A 26,425-nucleotide genomic window follows, 5' to 3' on the forward strand; every position below is an offset into this window, starting at 1 on the left:
AAGCAAGAACCTAATAAAACTATTCATGCAACCATAGGAATATTCAGGGAGCAACGGACGACAGTCTGTGAAGCCCGAGGACTGAGTCTCTGATTGTAGGATACATCAGCAATGACGATTAGTCAGAGTACAGAGGACTAGTGAAAGGACGTTGTCTTTTGCAATACCGTCACAGACTTCATGGAAGACAGAGACAAAGAAGACATTCAATGGAAACCTTCATGGGTAGGGAAATCGTGCTGGACTGCACAACATCGGTTTGTAGATACCAGCATCATCTTGTGTGGAGAGTAATGGGGGTTCAGACTGTTTGACTAGAATTTGGCTCCAGGTAAGTCAACAGACGTCATACTCAGTGACTGTATGTTAAGTTTTGCCTTTTATATAACAAAGTTTTGTTAATACTCAATATTCTAGTTGTGACATGTCACAATCTGTAGCGTACCAGCCAGAGTATATGTCACCTTCACCATTGCTCAATGTAAGATACCTCCTGTATTACATCTTTCAATTTTCATAATGCGGGAGATTCCCAGCATCGCCCCTATCTCAGTCAAAACACAAAAACACACGCCCCTGCTTTCTCTGCATTTCCTGGTCAACATTTTTTATTCTGCAGAAAACAAAAGATTGATCTGTGATCCAGATGTAATAATGAATTAAAACTTTTCACCAGCCAGTACTTTGAGACCAGCTCTAATTGGTGAATGAGCCGATGAATCCCTTGTTCTACACAAGGGGAAATGGCTCATCGTCCAATTCAAGCATTTCCATTATTTTAGCAATGTCTTCAGCTCTAATGTGGCTTAAATTAAATATTGATATGGTTTAACAATTAGCCAGCAATAATTGGCTAAGGTCGACACATTGGACCGCGGCCAATACCTCTATCTTTAATGAATCATGGCAGATAGCGATATGTTAACTGACACTTTGTGCATCTTTAGTGGGCAGGTATGTATTTGTTTAAGGTTGACAGATATCTGATTAGGTTGGACAGTCCAGTTTTTCAGCTTGAAAATCTGGCCTAATGCTCATTTGTCCTCTTTTTCACCTTCGATATCATTTGTAAGGCATAATGTGCAACTACTTACCAAATAAATAATGTCATATACCACAATAAATGTTAATGATTTTATTACTAATTACAAAGTCCAGTTACCATTAATGAACACTCAGAGATCATAAAGCACTTCATTAAGACTGCACTCCGCTCTCTTCAATGCAAGAACTTCAGGTTCACATTCATCAGGAACCTCAAAGAATTGCATTTCCATTAGTGAAGGCTTGCACAGAGATGCAAAAACTTCCTAGCAAATACCAGAAGTTTTCCAAGACCTTCAAGATATCTGTGACTCGTCCAGAATCATGGCCAAATATCGCAATGTTCTTAATAATCAGAAACTCCAGCATCCCATAATCCACCTCTTCCCAGATATCAAGAAGGACCTTATGATGGTAATAGTCATTCTACGTTCTATATAAAATAAATCCTTGATCACATTTTTGTCACCAGTGCTACTTTTTATTTTGGGGTGGTTAGTAGTTTTCCATCATGTAACTCCTTATGCTTTTTCAAGCGACATTTGTGAAATTGATGCTTTGGTGAATTTCATCATCTTTACTGTACTTGTGAACCAGTTCTTAATGTACGATTTTACTTGTAGCATATATATATAGAGATATTTGAGTCTGCACTTTTGCATTTTAGTTTTTCATGGGCATGGTGGCTCTTGCAGTTATGATACAAACACCTGTTTAAATCTACCTACCAATGAGTGGGATCCAGTGGTGTTTCCATTTAACTGCATTTAAGTTCTAAACTCAGTTTATTTGAAACCATTTCAGGACAAGCCAACCGTATAAACATGTCTCGCTGATTTTTTTGCTGGTATGGCTTTTTTTCTTCCCATTTTAATTTCATGACCATCCAATTTTTTTGTTAATGATGGGATAAAACAGGACCAATGTGTCAAAGGTGACAACAAACCTACAGAACACAGCATTTCCATTTTTGGCATTCCAGGCATTTGGACCAGATACAGTCCAAAAAAACCAGCCTCTGGTTCTCTTCTTTTTTCTTCCTCTCCTTTTAAGAAACAGTTCGTTATTACTACATTCTATATTTGTCTTGCTTCTGAGTAACATATTTGATAAATCAAGCCTAAATGGGGTGAAACTCTTTATCTCTGTCTCAGCATTCAGTGACTCATTTCCGTACACTAATTTATTTTTGGTAAAACAAAAACATGACATCAGTGCTGTTGAAGGGGCAGTGGACAAAGAGCTTACCAAGAGGAAAAGAGATTTAAGTTCCCATGGTTGAAACGTGTTTTGTCAAGAGTGAAGGAGAGGCAGTGCCCAGGTTTTCCTTAAAGCTCCTGCTTTAGCAGTAGTTTTTTCTTTCCTTCCTGAACTCTCAGTAGTTTACCCTCTTCTAGCTAAGATGAGGATGGATGGGTGTCAGGTGACTGCATGGACTGCAGAGGCAGCAAACACTCTCACGAGCAGCCAGAGGCCCAGCCTTGTCATTGTCGACTTGGGGGTACACAGTGTGATTTCAAAATACAGCAGCATCTCCGCTTCCCTGTCTAAAACAGAATGCGTTCTTCTTCCCTCCTAGTCACTGACATCAGGCACCTCATCTATTGAGAGTAATGTGGACGAGCACCGGTCCCCTTTGCTGGTGACAGAAAACACCACAGCTAACGAGGGACCTTTCAGCTTCATGAAAAGGTAACCAATATAAGTGTGATCACAGTGGCAAATCTGTAATTAACTCTATTTAGATGTTGGATCCACTCTCGGTTAATAAGCTCCCCCATGGGTTCGACGTCTAAAAGTTATTAAGATTTCACCAGTAAATTAGTCGTTCAGTTGTACAACAAATGGAGTTGCAGGATTAGGGGTTTGTACCAAAGGATTTAGCTGGATGTGTCGGGTGATAGTTCCACTGCTGTTCCCCAGCTCACCTGTAGGTGGCACTCTAGTAGATTCCGGCTTGGCGGCTATGCGCAGACTCGCACAAACGTGGATACTATACCCTCAGACCTTTGACATTTCGAACGTTTGTTTCTTTGCGACACCATGGTATAGCCGTACCGGTTGACGTTTGCGTGACCCAGGGTACAGACTTGTGCTCCGGTTTAGTTCATTATTCGTCGTCCATTAAGCGAAATGCCTAAATACTGTACGGCTCCCAACTGCAGGAACGACGCTGGTAGCACCGGCTCAGACAGGAAGAGCTTCTACAAGTAAGCTGGGTAGATAACAGTGAATGTTTTTGCAAAACAACTTGTCTTTGTCCGCCATGCCGGGTGGTGCGTTTCGATTTCATACTAAGTTTGATAAGTTATATATGCAGCCTTTTATTCGCTGATGTTTCCCATGTGGCTTAATATGGAGCTTTACGTGCAGCTGAATGAGCAGCAATATGCGGAAGCCCATCCAAGGTGACATCTGCTAAGCTGCCTGAAACTCGGTCGTGTTTTTGGCTTAATGACAATGTAAATGCCTCTTCTTCATTCATATGACCATTATAGTTATGGATGCATGTGCACGCTTATTCACGTTCCACATATATTTGGCTCTAGGCGCTGTAATGGTTGTCGCAGAAGGAAAGTACAGTACCATGGCACGCGTTGTACAACAATAACAATGTGAATAGGTTGGACTTTGCTTATACGGTTGCCAACTTTGTCGGTATAAAGAAGTCAACAAGTATATTCAGTTTTCTGAATGCTCAGATATACAGTGTGTTCAGAAAGTGTTCACACCCCTTCGCGTTCTTCACATCTTATGTTGTAGCCTTATACTAAAATCGTCTAAATTCATTTTATCCACTCAACAACCTACATTTAATACTCTCTAATGACAAAGCAAAAACAGAATTTTACTTTTTTTTTTTCAAAAAATAAGGAATTGATACATCACATTGAAATAGAAATTGAGACCATATGCTATAACACGTGAAATTTGGCTCAACTGCATCCTATTTCTATTGATCAACTTTGAAATGTTTGTACCCCCTTTTGGGGTTAACATATGGTTAATTCAGTTGATTGTACCGGATAGGGAAAGGTGCACAACTGTCTGGACAATGGTCCCATAGTTTACGATGTATTCACCTTAGCATAGGGCTGCATCATAAAATATGAAAAAAAACTGAAGGGGTCTGAAATCACAAGATACATCTAACAGATTTTTTATGTAGGAGTTTCTCAGTGAAATGTGTGTTATTTTAATGAAATTAATATTATTTTCTGGTGCTAACTGAGGAAAGAGCTACCAAGTTGTTGCTTGTGTTTTTTGCATGTGTGAATGTGTTAGGTTTGGTATATGTACAGCACATCACTTAAAAAATACAAAGAAACAGTATATTATCTTCAGTCCTGTAGGTGGTGATCAATTTATGTGCTTATAAGTTATTGCTATATTTCACATTTTACATACACATGCCAGACGCTACAGTACTGGAAGCTGTGTTGGCCCTCACCATATTCACTGCGGATGGGACTGATGCTGTACATCTCGCCTGCACTACACAGAGTAGCAGTTCTGGGTCCAGGGTCTGTGTGTGTAAGGCCAACTTGAGATTTGAGATCTTGTTGGGTGTGCTGCATTCCACACAATGTGTTGAGTATCCACCCAACCTTGTATGGGTTTATGATGCCTGTGTGATTGTTCTGTCCTTAAGATTTTGTGTAATGAAGGTGTTGGTGGTTTCCAGGTTTCCACTGCATGACCAAGCCAGGCTGCAGCAGTGGCTGAAAAACATGGGCCGGGAGGGTTGGACGCCTTCACGGCACCAGCACATCTGCCACGAGCACTTCACACCCTCCTGCTTCACCATGCGATGGGGGATCCGCTACCTCGCCAGCGACGCCGTGCCGACCATCTTCCAGCTCTCTGAAAATGCAGAGGTATTAGGAGTTCTCTGCATGTCATTGCTGTAACCCCTGAAAAACAGCCCTCTCACTAGTGCCTACCGTGGTGTATAACTGCTTCTTTACTTCACTTTGTCTTGAGAAAACAGATCCTTCACTAGGTGCAGTTTCGGTGAACATGCAGGCAAAGCATGGAGTTAGGAGGACATGAGCTTTTCAGTCTCTCTTTCCTCAACAGAAACGTAGAAGCACCAGTAACGCTGACAGGAAAGCAAAGAGAATACGGCCTTCCAGCAAGAAAGCTGTGTTGACTGTGCCATTGGAGAAGACATCCAACTGCGATAGTGTGCACCAAGATGGCAATGTTGGCTCCGTGCAGCTGTACACCATTACGGTGGAGCCTTCTCTGCTGCTGGAATCAAGCACCATGGAACAGTCCATGGGATCTGCCCCCACTGCCTTAGCCCTACCAGCAGTTGACGGACAGGATAGCCTGGGAGATGATTTTCCAATGACGCTGTTTCAAGCTGTGGAGGATTTCAGCATGTCTGGCGGAGGGGAGTGTGCCGAAGTCATGGTACTGTCCAAGGGTGCATCGACGGACAGTGAAGATGCAGTGGAGGGCATAGCAACTGCTCTCTTGGCAGAAGGCCAGGAGGTGGTCATACATGATGCTGTTGGCCAGGGAGCAGTGGGCCCCTCCTCACTGGTTATTGAGAACATGGCCCTGGAGACAGTGGAGCCCCCTGCAGGCCAGGATGACCGCGGTATCCAGATCATTGCTTACTTCGAGACTATTCCCAGCGTCCTTCCAGCCGGCCCCACTCATTCTGGCCTAACACCCGACACAGTGCTGTCCTCTGCCCTCAGCCCTCAGCCCATAGTCTCCACTCTTCCCATTGTGTCCAAACACATGACCCCCTTGCCAGGCTCCCTGGTTCTCGCTTCAGAGAGGCCTGAGAGTTCAGAGACGGAGGTGGAGGGGCAAAGGGAGGAAAAGGAAGAGGATGGTGTAGAGCACCAGGGGAAACAACTGGATGAGCACCGGTAAGCATTGAAAACCTGGCCTTGCCCACTCTGCTCATACAGTTACTGGGTAACACTTCGCCATTAAGTGAATGGTCAGCGCCCGGCTCTTTGTCTCCTGGTCAGCTACCACAAGAACAGCCTGAGTAAGGAGCAGCTGGAAGTCATTGTGACAGAGCTGCAGAAGAAGGTGAAGGTGCTGCAGCAGAGGCACCGGAGGCACCTGGACAAGCTGCTGGGCCTGGAGAGCACAGTGAGCCAGCTGAGGCACAGCAAGCTGCTGAGTGAGGAGCGACTGAGCCTTCTGGAGAGGGTGAGCATGGGCCCAGCCTTCGCTCAGAACATCCTGCCCCGTGCATTCAGATGGATATGAGTGTGATGAAAGACGTTAAATCCATTCATATAATTTATACCTGATTGAATGGACCTATTTGTGGTCTTGAAGTGAATTCAGTAGTTTACAGATTCTCTTTAAGTTTATGTGTTTCTCAGCAATAAAGCAGCGATCTTGCTACCTATAACCATTCTGTCACAGGTCTCTGACCTTATTCCTTTGGTTTCTTTACCTGTCTCCATGCAGGCCTACGTTCAGACGAGTGCTGTTGTGTCAGATGCTGGGGAAACAGTGGCCATCATTTGTGAAGATGAGAAGATGGCGTACCTCTACTCTCTGCCGGAGTATGGCATCGGGGAGGGACTTGAACAGGACATGGAGGGTCCCGCTGCACTATCGGAGAGCTGACATCCATTCTGAGCTGTCCTTACCAAAAAGGGAGGGGGATATGTAGAAGCACTTAGTTTCTGTCTTCTGTGTGGTAGAGAGGACCAAGTGTTCTTCCTAAAACACTAAACAGACCTGCACTGTGGCACTGGTGCAATGAGATTGGAATTGTCCCCTTGGGGAATCATACTCTCCCCAGGGTTACACTGGTTTCTTGTTATTTGTGAATTTTCCTGGACTGGTGAACCCCCTCTGTGATTTATATATCTTTGCGACTGGAGCAGCTTGAAGTTCATCCTTTTCTCCTTTCCTGAACTGACTTAATTTTTCTGCGAAACACCCGCCACTGCTTAAATCCTGAGGTGGTGACCAGTGTTTAATGGGGATGAAGTTAATTTAGTGAATCGTGCAGGGAAAGAGGCGTGTGATTCTTGATTTATATACACTGCAGAATGCCTTTTGGAAATATGGAGCTGGAGCAGTAAAGTGTATTTGTACTTTGCCAAACCCTTGCTTGTCTTCTTTCACATCACAGGATAAACATGGTCCCACTGATGCTGTTAGCGCTTGTATTCTGTTTGTCCTCAGATCAGTCCTTGTCCTTATTTTAGTCTGCATTTTTGTTTGTTTTAAATTTCGACTATTAACTCAGGTGATAATTCTGCACTTATCCTTGTTTTATGAGCAATACTGAAACCAGCTACAGTTTAATTATATACAATAACATATACAGTTTAACAATATACAATATATGAACTGTATGAGATTCCATACCTGGTGTCTTTTTATGTACAGCACTTAAGTTTTCTAGGAAATCTCTCATAAGGAGTGAAAGTTTGCCATCAGAGGATAATAAATTACCAGAAAAAAATTTCCTAGTTCATTCATTATCAGTATTTTCGTCCCATCAACAAATAAGCTATTGGCAGTATTTTTGCGATTGCTCTTAATCGCATTGGACAAACCAAAGCAAACGCGGTTTACACATTACACGATGATTAAAAGACCCTCAAGCCGGAACTGAAAGGGATTCTTTATTTTGACCGGCGTGCCACTCAAGAACGAAGAGCCAATCCTGTCGTTCTATGAAGGCGGGGCTTCGCCTGCTTTGTCTGTTTTAGAGGTCCACGCGAATCAGCTCGTGGCTTGAGTTTTGAAAAGTGTTTCGCCGTTTCCAATGGCTACGACGAGGACCTGCACATGCGCATGCGCGTGTAGTTCATAAATCGCGCTTGCTATACTGCACTCCGCGTACGTTACTTAAGTGAGTGATTTGCTCTCTCATGCGAGACTCGAATTGCTTTATAACAGCAACAATACTAATAATAAACATATGCAAAACATGTACAAATATATTAAATAAAAACGAATGACCTTAAGTAACTTTGGTGCGAGTTCCTGGTTGCCGGGCGTAGTTAAACGAAGTTAGCTACATATATAGTTATCAGCTGGCTTTTTCGTTAGACTGGTAAGCTAACAGGATAGCGTTAGCTACGAAGACGAACCGTGGATGTGAACTTTATTTTTTATTGTTTTTTTTTTTTTTGAAGTTTTTATTTCTTGGTTGACATCACAATCGCCATGGCGGAGGCACCCTTTTTCGGGGGAGGTTTAAATGCAGTTTCCTTCAGTTCTCGGGTGAAAAAAGTGACGAGCCTTCGGAAAAAAGGGCGACAGAATCAGCCGAGACGGAACATCCACAACCGGGTGAGCTCAAGCTGATCGGGCGTGGGTCTGACTGCATGTCTTTGTCTTTTAGTTGTAGTGTGTCCGAGGTTAAATTTAGAATTGCAAATAGGTTTCCCTTTAGGAGATGTTCTCGGGCACACTTTCAAAAGTCCTGCCATTGCCGGGGTTAGGGTGCCCGGCATTTGGCTGTGTTTCATGGCAGAATGGGGCCCTCCCACGCCCGTCCACTTGCACAAAATTGTGAGCATAAAACTCACGAGAAGTCCCAGAAGGACTGTTTCGGCAACAGCGAACGGCCCCGGATTACTGACACTCACTTGCTCTAAATGAGACTGGTGCAGGCGGCTGGAGAAGTCATTTAAGTGAACGCCTATTCTGATCTGCCTGGATTGATAATCACGTTTGATGAATATAACTGTTAACTAGCACCAGTGTTTTGCCTTATCCTGTCTAGGTGTTTCTGGAGAAGGTCCTGGGCATCACCACATCTAGCAGTAGTGGCTTGGCCTGTGACCCAAACAGTGGATTGGTGGCTTATCCAGCTGGGTAAAATATTTATGCTTAAAAAATCTTTGATTTATCATGGATATGCATTGGGACGTTTCACTGGATTAATGAAAGCAAATGAAGTGAGTGTGCGTGCATGTTTACAAGATGAGGTAAAGCAGTGACTCACGTTTATAATTTTTGCATAATGTTGCTGGTTTCAGTATTTGGACAGGTTGTCACATGCAGAGATTTTTTTTTTCTTTCTTTTATTCATATCCTCCCAGGTGTGTTGTGGTCATCCTGCACCCGAGGAAAAACAAACAGAGCCACATATTGAACACTTCCAGGTTAGATAGCTCGCTTGCACTTGCACTCACATGTCTGGGGGACCTTTACAATTGTGCCTTTAGTATTGTCCTCACTGTCTGGTTATACTGTAAAACATTTGCTTTTTGTTTGTAATTAAAAAGAAATCTATCAATTATGTGATTATGCATGCAGAAGACCTTATTGAGCTTGGTCTTTGAAAATATATCTGCATTTTATTGTTGACAAAGCATTAGGCAGGCACTTTATATAATTTTACAGAATTGCTGGTAGCGGGATGAGTGTGCCCCTCTCTTCTCTATGAGAGCAGCACTCTTATTAAGCCTGTCCTGTGTTTGTGTTTCCCAGAAAAACCTTCACTGCTTTGGCATTCTCTCAGGATGGAAAATACTTGGTCACTGGTGAGGTAAGCACTAGAAAACGCAAAAGCGAAATATGGCTCACTGTGCTGCCATGGCTTGTAGTGCAACACAATTGAGCTGTTTGGTGAAGCGCCTTGATCTGCATGTGTGGAAAGTGGTCATGCTGCATAGTTTGGTTGCTGTGTTTTCCCTGAGAAATTGATACAAGTGCACCTCTATATAACCAGAGCCGCGGATGAATCGTGCTGCATCTTCCTGTTCAGAAGCAATTCTTTGCTCTGTGGTTTCAGCTGTAGTCAGTATGGTAAAGCTGCAGACTTGTCCCTCACACACAAGGCTTTAACTTCCTTAATGTTTGTGGTTTTGCTTTAGTCTACTTGAAGCACTCACCTGCATAATATTTACACGTTAGTATGTATTCTTTCGTTCCAAAATCAAAATGTCAGGGCTAAAACGCCCAAAATGTTTCTCTCTTTGCTTGTTCAGAGCGGTCACATGCCATGTGTACGAGTATGGGATGTGGCTGACAGAACCCAGGTAGCTGAAGAACAGTGCCATAAGTATGGGGTTGCCTGTGTGGCCTTCTCGACCAGTGGGAGCTACATTGTATCGGTGGGATACCAGCATGACATGACGGTCAGCGTGTGGGAGTGGAAGGTGAGCTATGGCATGTCTCTCACTGGTTTATTGTCATGTTATGCAAGTGTAAGATAAGATAAGAACTTTATTTATCCTGAGGGAAATTCTTAGTACTAATAGTACTGTAATGTGTGATGATATGATGATTTATCATGACCGGTTGCAGTTGTACAAGGGAGGCTAATAGAACAGCACAAATGTTTGTGCTGTTGCAGGGCTTGTCCTTTGAAAAATGCAGGCGCACACAAATTTGTGCACCTAAAAAGTGCTAGGTGCACAATTTTTTTTTGTGCACCCTAAAAGTGCTAGGTGCACAATTTTACCTTTTTTTGTGCGCCTAAAATGTGGTTGGACTTTGGTGCAATGGGTCAAAATGTACTTGTATTTGTACATATTTCTGTTTTTTTGTAGTCCTGGTGTTAGTTGAGAATTTTGTCCTAGTTTTAATGCTTTAACATATTTTGTAGAAACCAATTTAAAGTGAATCACTTTTTATTGGTGAATAAAATTTGCAATTCAGAATTCAGTCTTTTTTGCATCAATACTTTGGAGATTGTCCTCAATTTGCATAACACTTGCTGCAGAAGGCTCAGAGGGGAAGAGCACCATAATATTAAGATTATATGGGCCAAAACTTAGAGATGGCATCCAATAATTTGTATGAGCCAAATTCTGTTTCTCCACTGAAATTGCATTTGTTAGCCAGTGTCTTCTCTGAAAACTTCATTCTTGGATGAAGAACACATCAGCAGTCGATCCCAGCAGCAGCCAATCCTTAACATGTATACAGCAAATACTAACTAGTTATGAAGATGCCATCTCTTACAGTAAGTGCTTGAGTAGTTTTGAGTAGGTTGCCTTCCAGGATAGAATCTGCAACTAGACCACAGGGGTGAGTAATGACAGTAGCCAAGGATATTGCTGTTGGACTAGGACTAGGAGTGGGGATAGCTCAATATTAAGAGTTGGACAATAGGATTGGGTCGACAGACGATGCCATCGTCCATCGCCGATGGCCGATAGACATCACGATGCTGAGCTGACATCGCGATCCTCCGCCCCACCCCCGCCGCAGCAGCAACCAGCTCACGAAAAACACACTTAATCACACTATATAGCCAAATTAAATGCATGCTTTCAATTTCAGCATCTTTACTTATTTTATTATTATTATTATTATGAGGAAATAATAACAAGGAAGTTGTTAGCGATCACAATACAAATTACAGTGAACGCCAAACGAATTACACGAACTAGTTCATTTACATTAAATGAGGCATATAGAAACAGCAGAAAAAAAATCTAAATAATTTTAATTAAAATAAATTAAATAAACTACACCAAATATGCCTTTTTCATGGTTTTACCATAACGAACAGAACGTCTGCGCATCTTTTGCGCGGATAACTTGACCGCAAATCCTACACACCACTTCAGACGTATCTCGTGGCTGTCCTGTTTCATTTGGTCTAAAGCCAAAGTATTGCCAGAAAGGTGAATTTGCACCTTTTTTGCCAACCAAGTTTGTTGACGCCATTATAACGACACAGATCACTGTGCCTATTCATGCCAGAGTCCCGCGGAAAAAGTGATTGACAGGTGGTAATTTGTGTGTAACATCTTTATTTATTTATGGTTTGGTTATGGGTAAAACAAAGACCATGCGGGTCAGGTAGTGGAAACGGTAGGCTACAATTAATTAATTCGTTATGAATTAATTATTTAACACCAACCATCGCTCCCCTCCCCAAAAACATTGCATTCTGACACGGATGACCCTTGCTATCCATGCTTTTTTTCAATGCCATTGTTGTCATGAATAATTCCGTGGAGCGTCGAGTGGTCACGTGACAAATTATGAGGCGCGTATAATTTAATTCTTTTTTATTGATAGGCGCGCATTTCTTTGCGCAGCTCTTCACCATTTTAGGCGCGTGATGGCGTGCACGCGCAATTGCGCACCTTAAAGGACAAGCCCTGCTGTTGAAGAGTTGGCTTGGTGCAAGTGCTGCTAAACTGAGCCTCCAGTGAGTGCCCAGTTACTAGTGTGCTACTTAATACTATCCTTATGATGACAAAACATGCAACAGTATCACAACATAAACAGGCCTATGAGAAACAATGTAGTGTGCTGCCTGTATATCTCACTTCTTTGTCAGCTATCTCAGTGGATCTGAACTACGTCTTGAACTAAAAAATGTATAGAACTTTGCTAATCGGTTAGCTAAATGCCATTTCACACAGAGTCCCATTTTTGTGCATGATAAAACCAAATGACATTAATCTTGCTACCAAATCCAACAAGTATGCATCATCTGAATCATGCTTTTAATTTGGTTAGAGCTCAATATCAGTTTTCAGATGCATTAAAAAACTAACAGTAGTATGGCAGGTTTTACACGTGATCAGTTTTTTTTTTTTTTAATAGGAAAAAAATATTTAATTTAACAGTAGCGTGTAGTGATGGGTTATACCATTGATGTCAGTCGTATTCTGCTCTTTGATAAAATACATAAATACATATAAAAAACTTTATAGCATGCGCTGTCTCAGGAAAACCAAGAACATCCTGAAAGACCCCAGCCACCCTGCATTGGCACTTTTTACTTTCCTGCCATCAGGCAAGAGACTCAGGACAATTCTCACACGCACGACTCGATTCAGGAACAGTTTCTACCCCAGTGCCATCAGGCTATTCAACAATCAGTAATTGTGGTAAAATCCCTTACTGTGCAACTTCCTCCACACTATGCACTGTCACTGTATATTATGCACACTCAAACTATGCAACTTAGACTGTTTATTATTATTATTGCTGCTACACCACTTTGTCTTTGTCTTCTATGTCTTGTGTGTATCTTGTCTTATGTTCTGTCTGTGTGGGGGGGGGGGGTTTCAAGTAAGAATTTCATTGTGCTCTGTACGCTGTACTTGGTACACATGACAATAAACTTCAAACTTCAAAACTACATATTTTAATTTAATTTTAATTTTTTTTTTAATATTATACTCAGTTCTCAAAATGAAAACATTCAGATCAAAAATACACAACAGCCTACTTTACTCACACGTAGATATATGTAAATAATTTGGACTCCGTTTACTTACCGCCAATTTTGCATGCATAGATATTTTGATTATATTTAATGTCTGTAATGCATGATGTCTTTTCTCTGTCTTGACTGTCAAACTTGTCCCCTTTTCCATAGTCTGGCGCTAGGCAACCATGCATTTCACTGCACATTATACTCAGCGTAATTGTGTACAGTATGTGACAAATAAAGCTTAAACTTCAGTACTGATTTCTACATCCCTGCAAGCATGTCTTTCTTATATATAAAAAGAAGTATGTTAAGCTGTTGGAGCTTTTCTGGTCGCTTATTTTTGTTGGGTTTCCCTTAATTTTTAAAGGCTTTGTAATATACCTCTTAGATTGTATTAACTGGCTATTTATTAATATTTTAATTTTTGCATGATTTGTAGACCTATCTGTATACAATCAATATCCAATAAAAATATAAAAACAGTAAGCCCCGTTTTCTCCATTCCTGTAGTTAACTGATAGTCGATGTTGCTGCTATGTTGTCCATATTAACTTTGCTTATCCTGAAGTACCGTCTGAAATGATTAAGATAAATTTGAGATCTTGATACTTTTAGAATTGGATGTATCCATTGTGTTCATTTTCTTTTCACTTGTTTGTTCAAAAGAAACAAGAAACTCATTGTCACTGTTGCTAGTACTTACCGCCATTTGGCCGGTTCTTTTCAGTATGCAAACTTTTCTTAATCAGTTATGAAAATGTCACATCGTATTTGGTGTGAAAGTTTTTGATTAGTCAAATTCGCCTCTGAATATTTCACAAATTTGTGTAGTTTTTTTTGTGTTGTGTTCAGTGTGAAGCGGCTTTAACTTTTTTTTATTTTTATTTTTTGGAACTTTGTGTACCATTGGACTGTTTAAAAAATTGCATTTGTCATGTGGTAAACAACTCATTGTCAGTAGATGGGTTGTCTGTGATGTCCAATAAACGGTGTGCAGCATGGCAGATGAGGAACAATTGGTTCAAAAAAAGGTTCTACATTGATTGTGGGGAAATGGTTTGGATTTCTAAAATCTGATGTGGACTAATCTGTCATTTGCAAACTTTACATGCATACCATTCTAATAAGAGGTGGAAATGCATCCAGAGTAATTTATCTATTATCTTTTGTTTGTATTGTAAACTGAGTTCAGAAGTACATGGTAATTGTCCAACGTGATACATGTTCCTTTGTACTTGTATCCTTTGAAACTTTAGTGTTATCTTAAAAAGCACTTTTGCTATAATGAGTTGGGTTCTTTCACATGTACTGTATCTTGGATCGTGATTCTAAAAAAAATTATTGTGATATGACATTTTGGCTATATCTCCCACTTCATCTCTGCTGCCTGTTAACATCGGAGGACACAGGTAGTGAAAGTGATCGGGCGGGGGGATGTATCAACACACAAGGTATAGGATGAGACACTACTGTTTATTTCGATATACTTTTCTCGTGTGCTAAAATCAAGACTGACAAATTTAACGACTTAGCGTTAATTTTAAAGTTATAATGCATTATTTCTATGCATTAGTGCATATGGTATTTTGGGGGATAGGTATGAGCAAAGATCTTTAGTGGAGACCTATAGTATCCCTTCATGGTTATAAACGGTGCAGAAGCTTTAGTCGTGATATTGCACAGAATCTTAGATTTCAGAAAATCAAAACATTGACTTGGTAGAGGGGAAAAATGAGCGAACATTGTTACTTGGTTCATTTCATTTTATTGACGGATGGCTCAGAGGGTAGAAATATTGTAATTTTGATTTTTTTTTTTTTCTTTTTAAGGCTAATGCCTAAGAATTCTGCTTTTATCAGTTAGTATTGCATTCAGTTGTCAGGCTTTTGTGTTTAGAGCTATTTTCCAGATTTATATTTGGTTGTGTTTTTTTTCCCCCCTAACATTCACGTTCTGTTTTGAGAGCGATGTCATAACCGGAGGGGGAAAAGCATGTTGTGGACAGTGGAATGAAATGCTTTTATGTCATGGCTACGTTAAATGACCCACACTGATACAGGCATCATTTATTTTTGTCTTGATTTTGAGACTTCTGGTTGGAAAAAATACATTTCCTTAATGAATTGTTGTAGTTGTATATTTATTTGCATACAGCGAAAGAAACCCTGTATTTGCATTTGATTTTGACCACACTCTGTGTTAGTGTTCGTGTTTGCCATCTCGCAGGTAGTTTTCTCAACCCACTTCATAGAAAATACCCCAATGCATATACCGTGTATTGCTATTCCGTCTATAAATATCGAGATATGGATTTTGTCCATGCTCCCCAGCAATAGAAAATGATGAACCTAAATGTCATTTCCTTCTAGTTCATTCGTTTTTTTTTTTCCTCCCATTTTCAAAACAGAAGGGGACTGTTATTGCTTCAAATAAAGTGTCCAGCAGAGTTGTTTCCGTGTCATTCTCTGAGGATAACAGCTACTTCGTCACTGCGGGGAACAGACACGTCAAGTTCTGGTATCTGGATGCCTCCAAGGAGAGGCGGGTGAGCAGATGAGACGGTCGGACAGTGTGTGGAGATGGTCATATGAAGAGCTGTCGTGTTGTGCTAAATGAATCCCATTCTCTTTTTCCAGGTGAATAGCACAGTGCCTCTGATTGGTCGGTCAGGTTTACTTGGGGAACAGAGGAATAGCATGTTCTGTGGTTTGGCATGTGGATGGGGTGACATGGCTGGCTACACTTACTGCATCACAAACACTGGCCTTTTGTGCCAGTTCAACAGCAGGAGGCTCCTGGATGCTTGGGTCGACCTGAAGGTCAGGACCTCCATCTCAGTCCTTAGATTGCATTTAACCTCGATTCATTAATTTTCTTTTTCGACATTTGATGATACCATGATTTCTACTTTGCATGCAAAATGTCTGTCTAAGGTGTGGTACTGATCTTTGTCTGCCATTAGACCTCCTCAGCGCGATGTCTGTATGTAAGCGAGCACTATGTCTTCTGCGGCTGTGCGGATGGAACCGTCCGCGTCTTCAAACCTCAGAACCTGCAGTACATCACGACGCTCCCGCGCCCTCACTGCCTCGGGGTGGACATCACAAAGGGAGTGCACTCGGGGTGCGTGTTGTGACGGGGTCATCAGAAGAACGAGGTGCACAGGCACTCAAACACAGAGCTTTGCTTTCTCGGCTTCTGAATTTGTGATTTTTCTGCAGTCTCCTAAAGACAGTCTAAGGAGACTTTTTTTTTCTTCTCTTGAGGCCTTTTGGATTCCTAAGGTCACCCCAGTAGATGCAGAAAAAAAGACACTCAACATGTCCCTTTAGCTCTAAAATAATTTTTTGTCTTAACAGTTACCTATATATTTCTGTCACCTAAGACCATTACTTTGGCGATGTTGATAAATTCAGATTCTTTGTTATGGCACCTTTTGGGTGGTTCCCAAATTACCCTTTTTTTGGTCACAAGTGATTTTTATTTGCTGAATGTCTGAAATCAGTTGTGAGGATATAAATCTTTACCTGAATGTAAAGCTAGTTTCTTAACTGTGTAATATAATCTGCACTCGTGTCATATTATGTAAAATGCTGTCTCTCTTTTTTTTCTTTCCTCTTAGACACTTATTTTCCAGCAGTCCAGATGCAGAGTACCCAGATACCCTTGCTCTGACCTTTGACCCAGTGACAAGCTACCTGACCTGCGTATACAATGACCACAGCGTTTACGTGTGGGATGTCCGTGATGTCAGGAATGTGGGGAAGGTCTACTCTGCACTTTATCACAGTGGCTGTGTTTGGAGTGTGGAGGTGTGTATCACCCCCCCCCCTATTGAAATACAGTATCAAGTGTTATGGTTTGACACAGACCACTGTAATAGAAAACTTTGTTTTTCAAGTTATCCTTGTTAATGTTGAAATTTGCAGATAGTCCTTGCAGAAACTGGCAATGTGTGGTGTCTATATATGTATATTTAATCTTTCAGACCTACCCTTGTGTGGTGGAGCAGTCTCCATCCTGGTTGAGCCCTGGTTCCTTCCTCACCTGTTCCTCTGACACTACCATTCGGCTGTGGCACGTTGATCCCCAGCAGAACATAGGCCCAGACTCCAACTATGGTCGGAACCTCTATAGCAATGTAAGGGGAAACATGTTGCCACCTCACTCTTATTGCTCGTGTCTGCACGGGTGACACTTTGTAGCCCACCACCCTTCAGACGGCACACGTGTGCCTTTGTGTGGCAGGATCTTATGAAGATTGTGTACCTGGGGAAGGACATGCAACATCTGCAGCAAGAATGCGAGCGGGGAGAGGGTGCAGGCTCCGAGGCAAAGTCTGGTATCCGTGTCCTGAGGATCAGTCCTGATGGGCAGCACATGGCAGCTGGAGATCGCCATGGCAACCTGCGGTGAGCAGTTGATTCTGCTTTGGATGGCATATAAGTTCACGAGGAAAATTTCTAATTGAAGTACAAATCGGAAGTAATATACACCCAAATAAAATTACTCTATATTGCTATAAACATTGCCTGGGTTCTAATCCTGTGGCTGACAGTGTGATTTCCCGGCTGGGTCCTTATGCCCAGTTGCTCCAAGGGCTCTGTCTGATCCTAAATTATATGTTTCTATGGATATGTAGCGTCTGTTACATGCTTAAATATAGATGTAAACTGTAATCTAGGAAGTCATGCATAGAATATGACGGCCTCTCTCTTGCAGTATTTTTGGACTGCAGTCTCTAGATGAGCTGTTGAAGATTGAAGCCCATGACTCGGAGGTTCTGTGCCTGGAGTTCTCGCCGACTGAGACCGGTAAGTGCAGCTCGGTTGGGTAGATACACGCTTGCGGGAGGTGGGTATAACTGATGCTGAGCGACCTGTACCCATGCAGGCCTGCGCCTGCTGGCATCAGCGAGCCGAGACCGTCTCATCCACGTGTTCAACATGGAGAAGGGCTACAGCCTGGAGCAAACTGTGTATGACCACTCAGCTTCCATCACCGCCATTAAGTTCACAGGTGTGTGCTGTATATGCACCCCCTCCCCCCAGATGGAATTCAATGCAGCATGCTACTGTGCTTGCAGTAGGGAGGGGTGATAACACTATTTTTAATTTTGGTCCAATTCAATCCAATACAAAGGTTTGATGGTAAAATTTGCTATGCTGGGGGGTGCTAACGATAAATTGCTGGACAGTTGGGGGTGTGGGGGAAGATGGATCGATCAATCGAGTGATCAGGTACCCAATTTCCAATTCTTCATGTTTGTTTCATTCACAGAATCGATTCTTTCAGTATCAAAACAGGGTACTGCAGTCATAGAAAACCTGGATAAGTTTTGGAATTCCTGGATAGAGAGGAAAAGTTTTGGAAACTAGCCTTGTTCATTTTTGTTTCCCGCTTCGTTACGCAACGTGGAAATGTACAAAGCCAATAATTAACTACCTTCTACAAATACTGTTCTATCTACTTTAGTTTTACAAACTTGTGGGTTTTGGAAATTTTTCTTATGGTACTGGAAAAGTCATGGAAATTTATAATGCCAGAATTGGGGCAACCCTGTCAGAATAATCAGTGTTTCAGTATCGATTGGCACAATCTTAGCTTGCAGCCCTGTGACACCTGTGATGGGGATGTGGGGGATGATGTCATCTGCAGGTGAGGCTTCAGATGTGCACATGGTGAGCTGTGGGGCTGATAAGAGCATCTACTTCCGCACAGCGGAGAAGGTAACCCTCCTTCCCTGCAAAAGTCGCTTCTCTCTCAGGTTGCAACGTATTCAAATGAACATGAATGCATTTCTCAACAGTCCACGGAGGGCCTGACGTTTTCCCGCTCCCACCACGTGGTGGAGAAGGCCACGCTGTACGACATGGACCTGGACGCCACACACAGTCATGCAGCCATTGCCTGTCAGGACCGTAACATCAGGTACTGTGATGGGGCAGCATCCGATCTATTATTTGATGCCTAATTTCAGGCTTCAAGATAATCCCGTTTAGAGGAAAATTAATTTCTTAGCATTTTCTTCACACTTCGGTTGCTGTTGGTGAATTATGTGATAAGACTTTTGGGTGGAAAGTTGTACGGTTTCCTAGCTGAAATTAAGGTGACATTTGGGTTCTTACTCTGTTTCCCAGGGTGTATGATGTTAAAAGTGGCAAGCTGAAGAAGTGCTTTAAGGGATCCTTAAGTGACGACGGTACGCTCCTTAAGGTAAGAAAAGGTTTCTCAGGGTGTCTTGGCTTGTGTTTTGGCTTCTGCCAGCTCCTGCATGTGTGGTTTGGACCTTCGGCTCTTTGTTCTCAGGTCCAAATGGACCCATCTGGTTTGTTCCTGGCCACCAGCTGCTCAGATAAAAACATCTGCATCTTTGACTATGAAACTGGCGAATGCGTGGCTGCCCTGTTTGGGCACTCTGGTAGGTGCTGCCTGCCCTCGCTTAACCTCCACAAGCTCTCGGCAAGAGGCAACTGCTGATTGCCCCCCTCTCCCCACCCTACACAGAAATTGTGACAGAACTGAAATTTACCCCGGATTGCCGGCACCTCATCACTGTGTCTGGGGACAGGTAAAAGCTATTGGTGTCTATTCTAGCCCTACTGCCTGCTTTGGGCGCATACATCTTATGGCTTATGTAGTAGTGATGGCCAAATGAAGCCTCATGAACCATTTGCTATATTTTTTAAACCCACTAGATGGTGCTCTTGACTTGCTTTGGGGTGCATGATTTGAGACTTTTGTTTTTTTTTTGAAAAGACAGCACCATCTAGTGGGGTCGGAAAATACAGTAAGTGGTTCATGAGGCTTCATTTAGCCATCACAAGATCTTGGCACCAGTGGTAACCAGGAGTGATTTGTAAGTTCGCTCTCTCTGTGTTAGCTGTGTGTTTGTATGGAGACTGGATACTTCTATGACCCATGCCATGCGAAACAAGCTGGCAGAGCTGAGGTTGCAAGCCGGACTCCGTGGGCCAGCCTTCACCAAGTGCCCCCCCATCAGGTTCGTCACGAACGTTGTCATTTGGGCAAATTATGCATGTCATTGTCTACTTTGGATGCTAGTGTCTCGCTGCTCATGTGCTGTCTTCCCTCCAGGAAGGAGACTTATATCAGTATACCTAGAATCATGCTGCCAGAAATGGGAGAGGAGGAGCAGGTTGTGGAGGAGGAGGAAGAGGAGGAAGATGGGAAGAGTGAAGAAGAACACGAGGACCCCCCCAAGACGCCTGCCCGGGAGGACTCCCTGCAGGGTGAGCTGGCAAAGGATTGACAGTGCTGTGACTGCTGGGGGGTCCCCTGACGGGAACTTTGGACCAGGTCCAGGCTCTTCAAATCCTTTTGTTCTCACAAACTAATTCCCTCTAGTGTCTATTGTGAGCATCTTTGGGTTTTGATAAGTGCTGTGTAAATTTAATGTATTATTACTGAATCTACCTCCCCTCCCCCCACTTGGGCTAATTTAAGTCTATGTTCATACTGTGCACATGTTCCTTCAGATGCTCTGGATCCCATGTTCCTGCAGACCAACGGCAAACTGCCCATGTGGGCCAGAAGACTGGTACGTTATCCTGAACCAGGCAATTGTTCGTCTGGATCGTGTTCTGTGCACACAACTGAGGCTCCGTGCTGCTTTTCCTAGGGAGCAGCTGGCTCCTCTGGAACAGACCCTGTTGGTGCCGCGGAGGTTGGCCCCTACCAGCCGCGGGGGCGCTGGGCGGAGCAATCTGACCCCCAGGCCATTCGTTCAGTCTTGGAGAGTCGTAGTCTGCAGCTGCCCCTCTCGCCCAGTCCCAGACAGCCTGAGAAGGATGTGGAAAAGGAGCCAGAAGAGGATTCCTGCTTTCACCCGCAAAGTCTGGACAGCCTGCTGGAGCAGGAAGATGAGGAAGAAGAATCCGAAGTGGAGGAAGGCGAGGTCAGTTTCAGGGATTTCTCTGCTCTTGGTTTTGTAGTAGGAGGAGGGGAATGTGACTCCAGACTGCTGTGTTGACTGAGCTGCATGACAATTGTATGAATTCATGAAACTCTTTGGAGTCGGTCCTGGCAGGTCACTGCTGCCATCTGCTAATTGTGTGTCACCAGAGGTTGGTGACAGACTGATGAATATGAACTGGCAGCTGCTGTGTTTAGGACATGAATGTACAGGCAGATAGGCTGAATAGTTCTGTTGTGGTATGAGAGAGCATTTGGTACAGTACCAAACTTGCCCAAGTAAGTCGAGAGTTGTAGATGGTGGGTCAAAGGCTGGTGGAACCCTGCTTGTTGGCTTCCCAGCGACATCTGTAGCCCATTCTGTGTTCACCATAGCTGCCGGACAGTGAGCTCCTACCGGACCACCAGAGGCCAACCTTCCTGCCGTTGTCGGGCAGTGAAGAGCTCTTCGCGCCAGGGCTGGGCTCACCGGAGGCGCAGGACTACATCCTGTACCCTGCCAACAGCACCACCCTCTCTGCTGGCGGGGAAGGGTAAGACTAACACAGGGGACACATCCATGCAGAACTATGTAGATAAACTCCGACTTTATTGAAAATGAGCTACAGCAGCCTACAGGCTGTTCTTCCTGGCAGTGTGTAGCAGTCAGCCAATGTCTCAGTGACCACTGTCATCCCCAGGGAGTTTGACGTGAGGGAGCAGTGTGAGGCCATGCCTGAGCGTCGCCGTGGAGCCTGGGGCGGCGAGGAGCTCAGTCCTGACAGTGCCTGCTGCGTGGGCTCTGCTGAGAGCCAAGCCTCCAGCCAGGACCCCCCCCAGGATGGTACGTGTTATGCGGCCTTGGCTCAACTTTGAACAAGAAGGCCTTCAGATGGATGTTCCAAAGCATGTTTAAACAGGCCATGTTTGTGCTTCCCCTGTACCGTTTCCATGCTATTGGCAGATACAGACTCCCTCAGTCAAGTGAGCTCCACAGGCAGCTCTGGGGTGGAAGAGGAGGACGAGGACCCAGGGGTGCTGTTGAGGCACCATTTTGACACTCTGGCTGACAGCCTCGCTGCGAATGGTGAGGTCCGGCTGCCTCTTGCTGTGCTGTGTGGAGGGTGCTGCTTTTCATGTGTCAGTATGACTATCTTACAGCTCTTCTCCCTTCCCTGTTTCCTTCAGAGAAGTTTGATACAGACCTCAGGAAATTACAGCCACCCACAGAGAGCATCTTCCTAAATCCGCGACTCAGCATCTCCACACGTTTCCTGTCCCGCTTCCAGGGTCGTGCAAAGTTGGTACCTTTTCCCTGTTGGATTTCTGTTCACTCCTTGAATATTAATGCATCTATTCATTTGAAGTGCTGTTGTGTGTTTACCCGACTGTCTGTTCTTACTTCAGTAAACTTGGAATTTGCCTCCCGCTTCGGCCTGCGGGGCTACCTGCCCTGTCTGTCCCTGTGATCACAGAGGAGCCCTCTGGCAAACTGACTGGTGCCCCTGAGGTATGCAAGTGTCCTGTGGATCCATTACCTTTGCATGTAAATGCTGTAGCATGACAGAGGTTAAATAGTCTGAGTTGTGCTGGAGGACGCTGCCCTTTCAGTTAAGATGCTGGTCTTGCAGACGGGTTTGTCTCCTGTCCACTGTGATGTTTGTTGATATGTATGGTTCGGTGTGATTCCTGAGGACCCTTCCATCCGCTGTCTGTCTTTACTAATGTTTCTCTTCTACCTGCTTAGGTGACGTCAAAGCTCTTTTCTGATGAGGCTGTATCAGAATCTGTCACTCCACAAGAGGAAGGTGGAGAAGTGGGTGAGCATTAATTCAGACTTATAAAAAGAATATCGAATATCCCCTATGACTGTTATTCAGATGATAACGTTTTCTTTCATGATTGAGAACCAATATCTTTCACTGCACACATGCAGCCTCCATTGGTGCGGTCTACACTGCCCTGGCCTTCTGTTTCATTCTCCTGTTTCTACAAAACTTGTTGTGTAAACATACAGCCAGTGAGCTTCTTGTTGGTATTTTACCACTGTGACATGAGACTCATTCTTGGCCACTGCAGTGAAAGTGGTCAAGTCTCGTTCACTGGTGAGAAGTTCCTCGGTCTTGGCTCGGCGGAACCAGAGGCCTGTACAGGGTCGCAAGACCATAGCAACCTACCAGTGGCAGGGCATTCTGGGAGGTGTGTGTATTATAACAGCAAATGTGCTGTTACAACCCATTGTGGTGTGTTGTCACTGGTGGGGGTGTTCTGGACTGTGGGCTCATTCTACACCTTAGCACCTTACTGGAATTTACCTGGCTGGGTTGTATTATATCTCTTTGGATTGGTCCCTTCTATCATGGTCATGGATTTGGTGAAACTTTTTCTGTGACATGTTCCCTCTCATCCTTGGAGTCCCTGACTTGTTCTTTCCTGGTACCTCAACTCAGATGTGTCAAACAGGATCCAGCTAGAAGAGTCCACCCCTCAGATTTCTGTCCAGAGCAGTGCAGAAGCCAGCCTCCAAAAACAGGCCCTCTCTGGGCCCAGCAAGTTCTGCGCACCAACACGGCCAGCTGTCCGGCCTGGTCGCCAGAGCTACATGTGCACCACTGCCAGCTCACGTGCAAAGATGTCTTCTGAGAACCTTAATGTCACACCAACAGATGAGCAGCCCTCCAAGACCCCGCCTGGTCTGAAGGGTTCCTTCCCCCAGGACCTCAATGTTCACCAGGAGTGTAAGGAGAATCGGCCTCATCCACTGACAAATCGCCCCACTGGACCCACAGCCAAACCCCCCAGCACATCTGGCAGCCAGCCCCCACTGCCACCAGGCAACCACAGCGCCAGGGCAGCCCTGCACCTTGACCTGGCTGGGCCAGAGCGCACTACAGGCCTCAAACTGCGGAGACGCTCTGCAGACGTTACCCGCCTCCTCACCCTGACCACACCCACAGAAATGATGTCCCTGGGTGCAGAGGGGAAGAGTTACATCAGCAACATTGAACATAGTCTGGTGTCTCAGGGCATCTCCCGAGGAAGGAGCCTGTCCGCCTTGGGCAGTTCCATGATGCCTGAGAGTGGCACTGCCCCTGTGGACCAGGTTCCTGCTGTCCCCCCTGTGAGGGGCACTGAAGGGAAGCATCCCCCATCTGTGTCACAAGAGCTGCCCTGCAGGCCCGGGTCTCCTGGTCCTCTCAGGGACAAGATGGCATCCTTTCCGTCACCGTCAGAAGGTATCGCCCTTTCGCACGCTGTTCGTACTTGGAGGGTTCTTGCATTTGTAATCTGAGTGTATTTGATGCTCTGCTTGTCTTTTATGTGCAGATGTCATAATTGATCCAGTGAGCATACAGACTTGTAAGGAGATCGTGAGTGATCTGCAGCAATCAATGAAAAGAGCACTTTCCTTATACAGCAAGGTGAGATGCTGGAGGAGACCAAATGTGGCTGAAGTTGGTCGCTGTGGTGAAACTCATCCCAAAAAGCAAAATACTGTCAGAATATTAGACATTTTTTTTGCATTGGCCAGTGTGGTGGGGAATGGAAGACAGCTTTATATAAGTGGCCTCAGGTCCTGTTGGGTTCTAGAGGGTTAAGAGTCTCAGATTGTGCCACAAAAGACAGTAATAAGACTGGTCCAGGATATGGTGGTGCTTACTGTGCCTGGGTAGCTGCATCTGAACTTGGCAGCCTGTCTAACCTCTTCTCTGTCTCTCCCCAGCTCTGCTCTGTGGAAGATGGCACAGAGCAGCAGCTACACATGAGGTCTATCCTGACGGATGCCTTTGCGGCGGTCCAGAGTGAGCTGGACTCCGTGCAGGGACAGCGCCCCCCACCAAAGGCTATCTGCCCATCAGCAGAGGAGTCTCCTGGTCGACAGCTCAAGGACGACCGCACTGTGGCTCTATTGGAGAAGTACTCTGAGATGCTGCTGAGGATCGCAGAGAAGAAGATGGACTGTAACTGAGAATGTCGGCACTGTTTGTGACACCTGAGTTACCTGTGAGAGACTCAACCCCATGATCATTAAAGATGCTCAGTATTAGTGTTGGGAGAGTGCAATCATGTGCTGAGTTTGCCTGATTTAACCCAGTGGGAAATGGGCTAAATCTGCTGGACAGTGCACAGTAATTCCTCCTTCCGTTGGTCTGGGAGAAGCTCTTCCTCCCTCCATGATTACATAGTACAGTATGTAAAGGCTGTGCTGGACTTTGACAGCCTTGGGTCTCTGTCACCAATTTGCTCCCTGATTGACAAACCATAAACTGATATATTCACACCTAGACAGCAATATACGGACAGACAGCAAATCCAGTGCTCGCATCCCTTTTTGAAAGTGTTAACTTTTTTATTGCATGGTTTATTTCATCTGTATTTTTTTAAACGTATTCATACATGCATTACCATGCAATAGTCAGCATCCCCCACTAATGCATGGTGTATGATTTTAGATGGTATTCTGAATGAAACCAGCACCTGAAATTCTTAGTGTATCTAGTCACATACACTGAGGTTTTAATGGCAGTCATGAAATGCTTTTTCTTTTAAGAGTAATGAATGCGTGGAGTGGTACATCTCTGTTAACTACAGCCTTGTGGTTTACATCACTCACCAGTGTTCTGTTGCAAGCAGTCAAGCACGGTGTTCTGTCTGAATTCAGGTTGTGAAGCTGGATGCTACAGGCGTGTAATCTGAATCTGCTCTGTTCAGTGTAGCTTTATGTAGTTGCAAGGTGTTCAGCAAAACTTTCCTTATTTGCACTAGACAGTTTTTTGCACTTGATGGTTGTCTTTTGAGTTGTTTTTGTAATCACGGATATACAGATGTGCAGTGTTTTTGCTTTTTTGTGTGAATATTTTTCATATTCATTTGTAAATATTTTATGCTTTGCAGTACCCATCACAATTGTGTCTCTGCCTTTTTTTTAGTAAAGTAAAACGTGTTTTATTAAAATATTTTATGTGGCACAATATATAGTGTGGGTTTATCAATCCACAACTGCCTTCTTCACCCTCCTTTATTTCCTCCCACTGTTGACTGGGGCAGTTCAACTGGAACATAAATTAGTTGAAGCTATATATAAACATTGTGTTGGTAGTGTTGCACTCAGGCATATCACTGTACTGCACATCTCAGCAGCCCTCATCTCACAGATTCTCCTCTGATTTTAAATATTTATTTTGGAGCAGTTTGCAGGGATTCAGAGTTTGCCCAAGTGTGCTCTCAAGTGAGGTATGTAAAGCTTCTGCAAACCAAAGCTAAGTTGTTGTTCCCAGAATGCTAAATGTGAGTGCTACCTGAAACCTCCACACATACCACGCGGTC

The 26,425-nt window shown here is 44.0% G+C and overlaps 2 protein-coding genes across 7 annotated transcripts; both read left to right on the top strand.

Moving 5' to 3' along the window:
* Positions 1 to 2,604: 2,604 nt before the first annotated feature.
* On the top strand, positions 2,605 to 7,140 carry LOC111841408 (THAP domain-containing protein 5-like). Of its 2 annotated transcripts, none has more exons than XM_023807112.2 (5): positions 2,605 to 2,736; positions 4,730 to 4,922; positions 5,125 to 5,933; positions 6,039 to 6,225; positions 6,493 to 7,140. In XM_023807112.2, exons 1-5 carry the CDS (start codon positions 2,729 to 2,731, stop codon positions 6,652 to 6,654), a joined length of 1,359 nt encoding a protein of 452 aa, XP_023662880.1. In that variant the 5' UTR covers positions 2,605 to 2,728; the 3' UTR covers positions 6,655 to 7,140. The 2 variants fall into 2 exon arrangements, with proteins under 2 accessions (XP_023662880.1, XP_023662879.1); XM_023807111.2 differs by lacking the exon at positions 2,605 to 2,736 and adding an exon at positions 2,978 to 3,254.
* Positions 7,141 to 7,829: 689 nt separating this feature from the next.
* On the top strand, positions 7,830 to 26,072 carry wdr62 (WD repeat domain 62). Of its 5 annotated transcripts, XM_023807236.2 has the most exons (33): positions 7,830 to 7,897; positions 8,184 to 8,340; positions 8,777 to 8,868; positions 9,096 to 9,158; positions 9,487 to 9,544; positions 9,987 to 10,157; positions 15,591 to 15,728; positions 15,820 to 16,002; positions 16,146 to 16,306; positions 16,806 to 16,995; positions 17,172 to 17,324; positions 17,432 to 17,595; positions 17,906 to 17,997; positions 18,077 to 18,202; positions 18,842 to 18,912; positions 18,993 to 19,114; positions 19,324 to 19,399; positions 19,493 to 19,604; positions 19,691 to 19,754; positions 20,067 to 20,186; positions 20,282 to 20,436; positions 20,683 to 20,744; positions 20,826 to 21,101; positions 21,494 to 21,651; positions 21,799 to 21,941; positions 22,062 to 22,184; positions 22,259 to 22,397; positions 22,505 to 22,607; positions 22,845 to 22,917; positions 23,177 to 23,296; positions 23,548 to 24,333; positions 24,425 to 24,519; positions 24,822 to 26,072. In XM_023807236.2, exons 2-33 carry the CDS (start codon positions 8,215 to 8,217, stop codon positions 25,065 to 25,067), a joined length of 4,761 nt encoding a protein of 1,586 aa, XP_023663004.1. In that variant the 5' UTR covers positions 7,830 to 7,897; positions 8,184 to 8,214; the 3' UTR covers positions 25,068 to 26,072. The 5 variants fall into 5 exon arrangements, with proteins under 5 accessions (XP_023663004.1, XP_072557329.1, XP_023663005.1 ...); XM_023807237.2 differs by having other exon boundaries at positions 7,833 to 8,340; positions 22,068 to 22,184; XM_023807238.2 differs by having other exon boundaries at positions 7,834 to 8,340; positions 22,286 to 22,397.
* Positions 26,073 to 26,425: the final 353 nt, after the last annotated feature.

This window comes from Paramormyrops kingsleyae, chromosome 17, assembly GCF_048594095.1.
Source record: "Paramormyrops kingsleyae isolate MSU_618 chromosome 17, PKINGS_0.4, whole genome shotgun sequence".
NCBI lineage: Eukaryota > Metazoa > Chordata > Actinopteri > Osteoglossiformes > Mormyridae > Paramormyrops > Paramormyrops kingsleyae.

What these genes read in the sequence shown, in the direction of transcription:
- wdr62 (XM_023807236.2), top strand. Translation starts at nt 8,215, where the DNA reads ATGGCGGAGGCACCCTTTTTCGGGGGAGGTTTAAATGCAGTTTCCTTC. An exon ending in CACATATTGAACACTTCCAG is followed by an intron (nt 9,159 to 9,486) that starts GTTAGATAGCTC and finishes TGTGTTTCCCAG; the next exon opens with AAAAACCTTCACTGCTTTGG. An exon ending in ACTTCCGCACAGCGGAGAAG is followed by an intron (nt 18,913 to 18,992) that starts GTAACCCTCCTT and finishes ATTTCTCAACAG; the next exon opens with TCCACGGAGGGCCTGACGTT.
- LOC111841408 (XM_023807111.2), top strand. Translation starts at nt 3,178, where the DNA reads ATGCCTAAATACTGTACGGCTCCCAACTGCAGGAACGACGCTGGTAGC. An exon ending in GACAGGAAGAGCTTCTACAA is followed by an intron (nt 3,255 to 4,729) that starts GTAAGCTGGGTA and finishes GGTGGTTTCCAG; the next exon opens with GTTTCCACTGCATGACCAAG. An exon ending in AGCTCTCTGAAAATGCAGAG is followed by an intron (nt 4,923 to 5,124) that starts GTATTAGGAGTT and finishes TTTCCTCAACAG; the next exon opens with AAACGTAGAAGCACCAGTAA.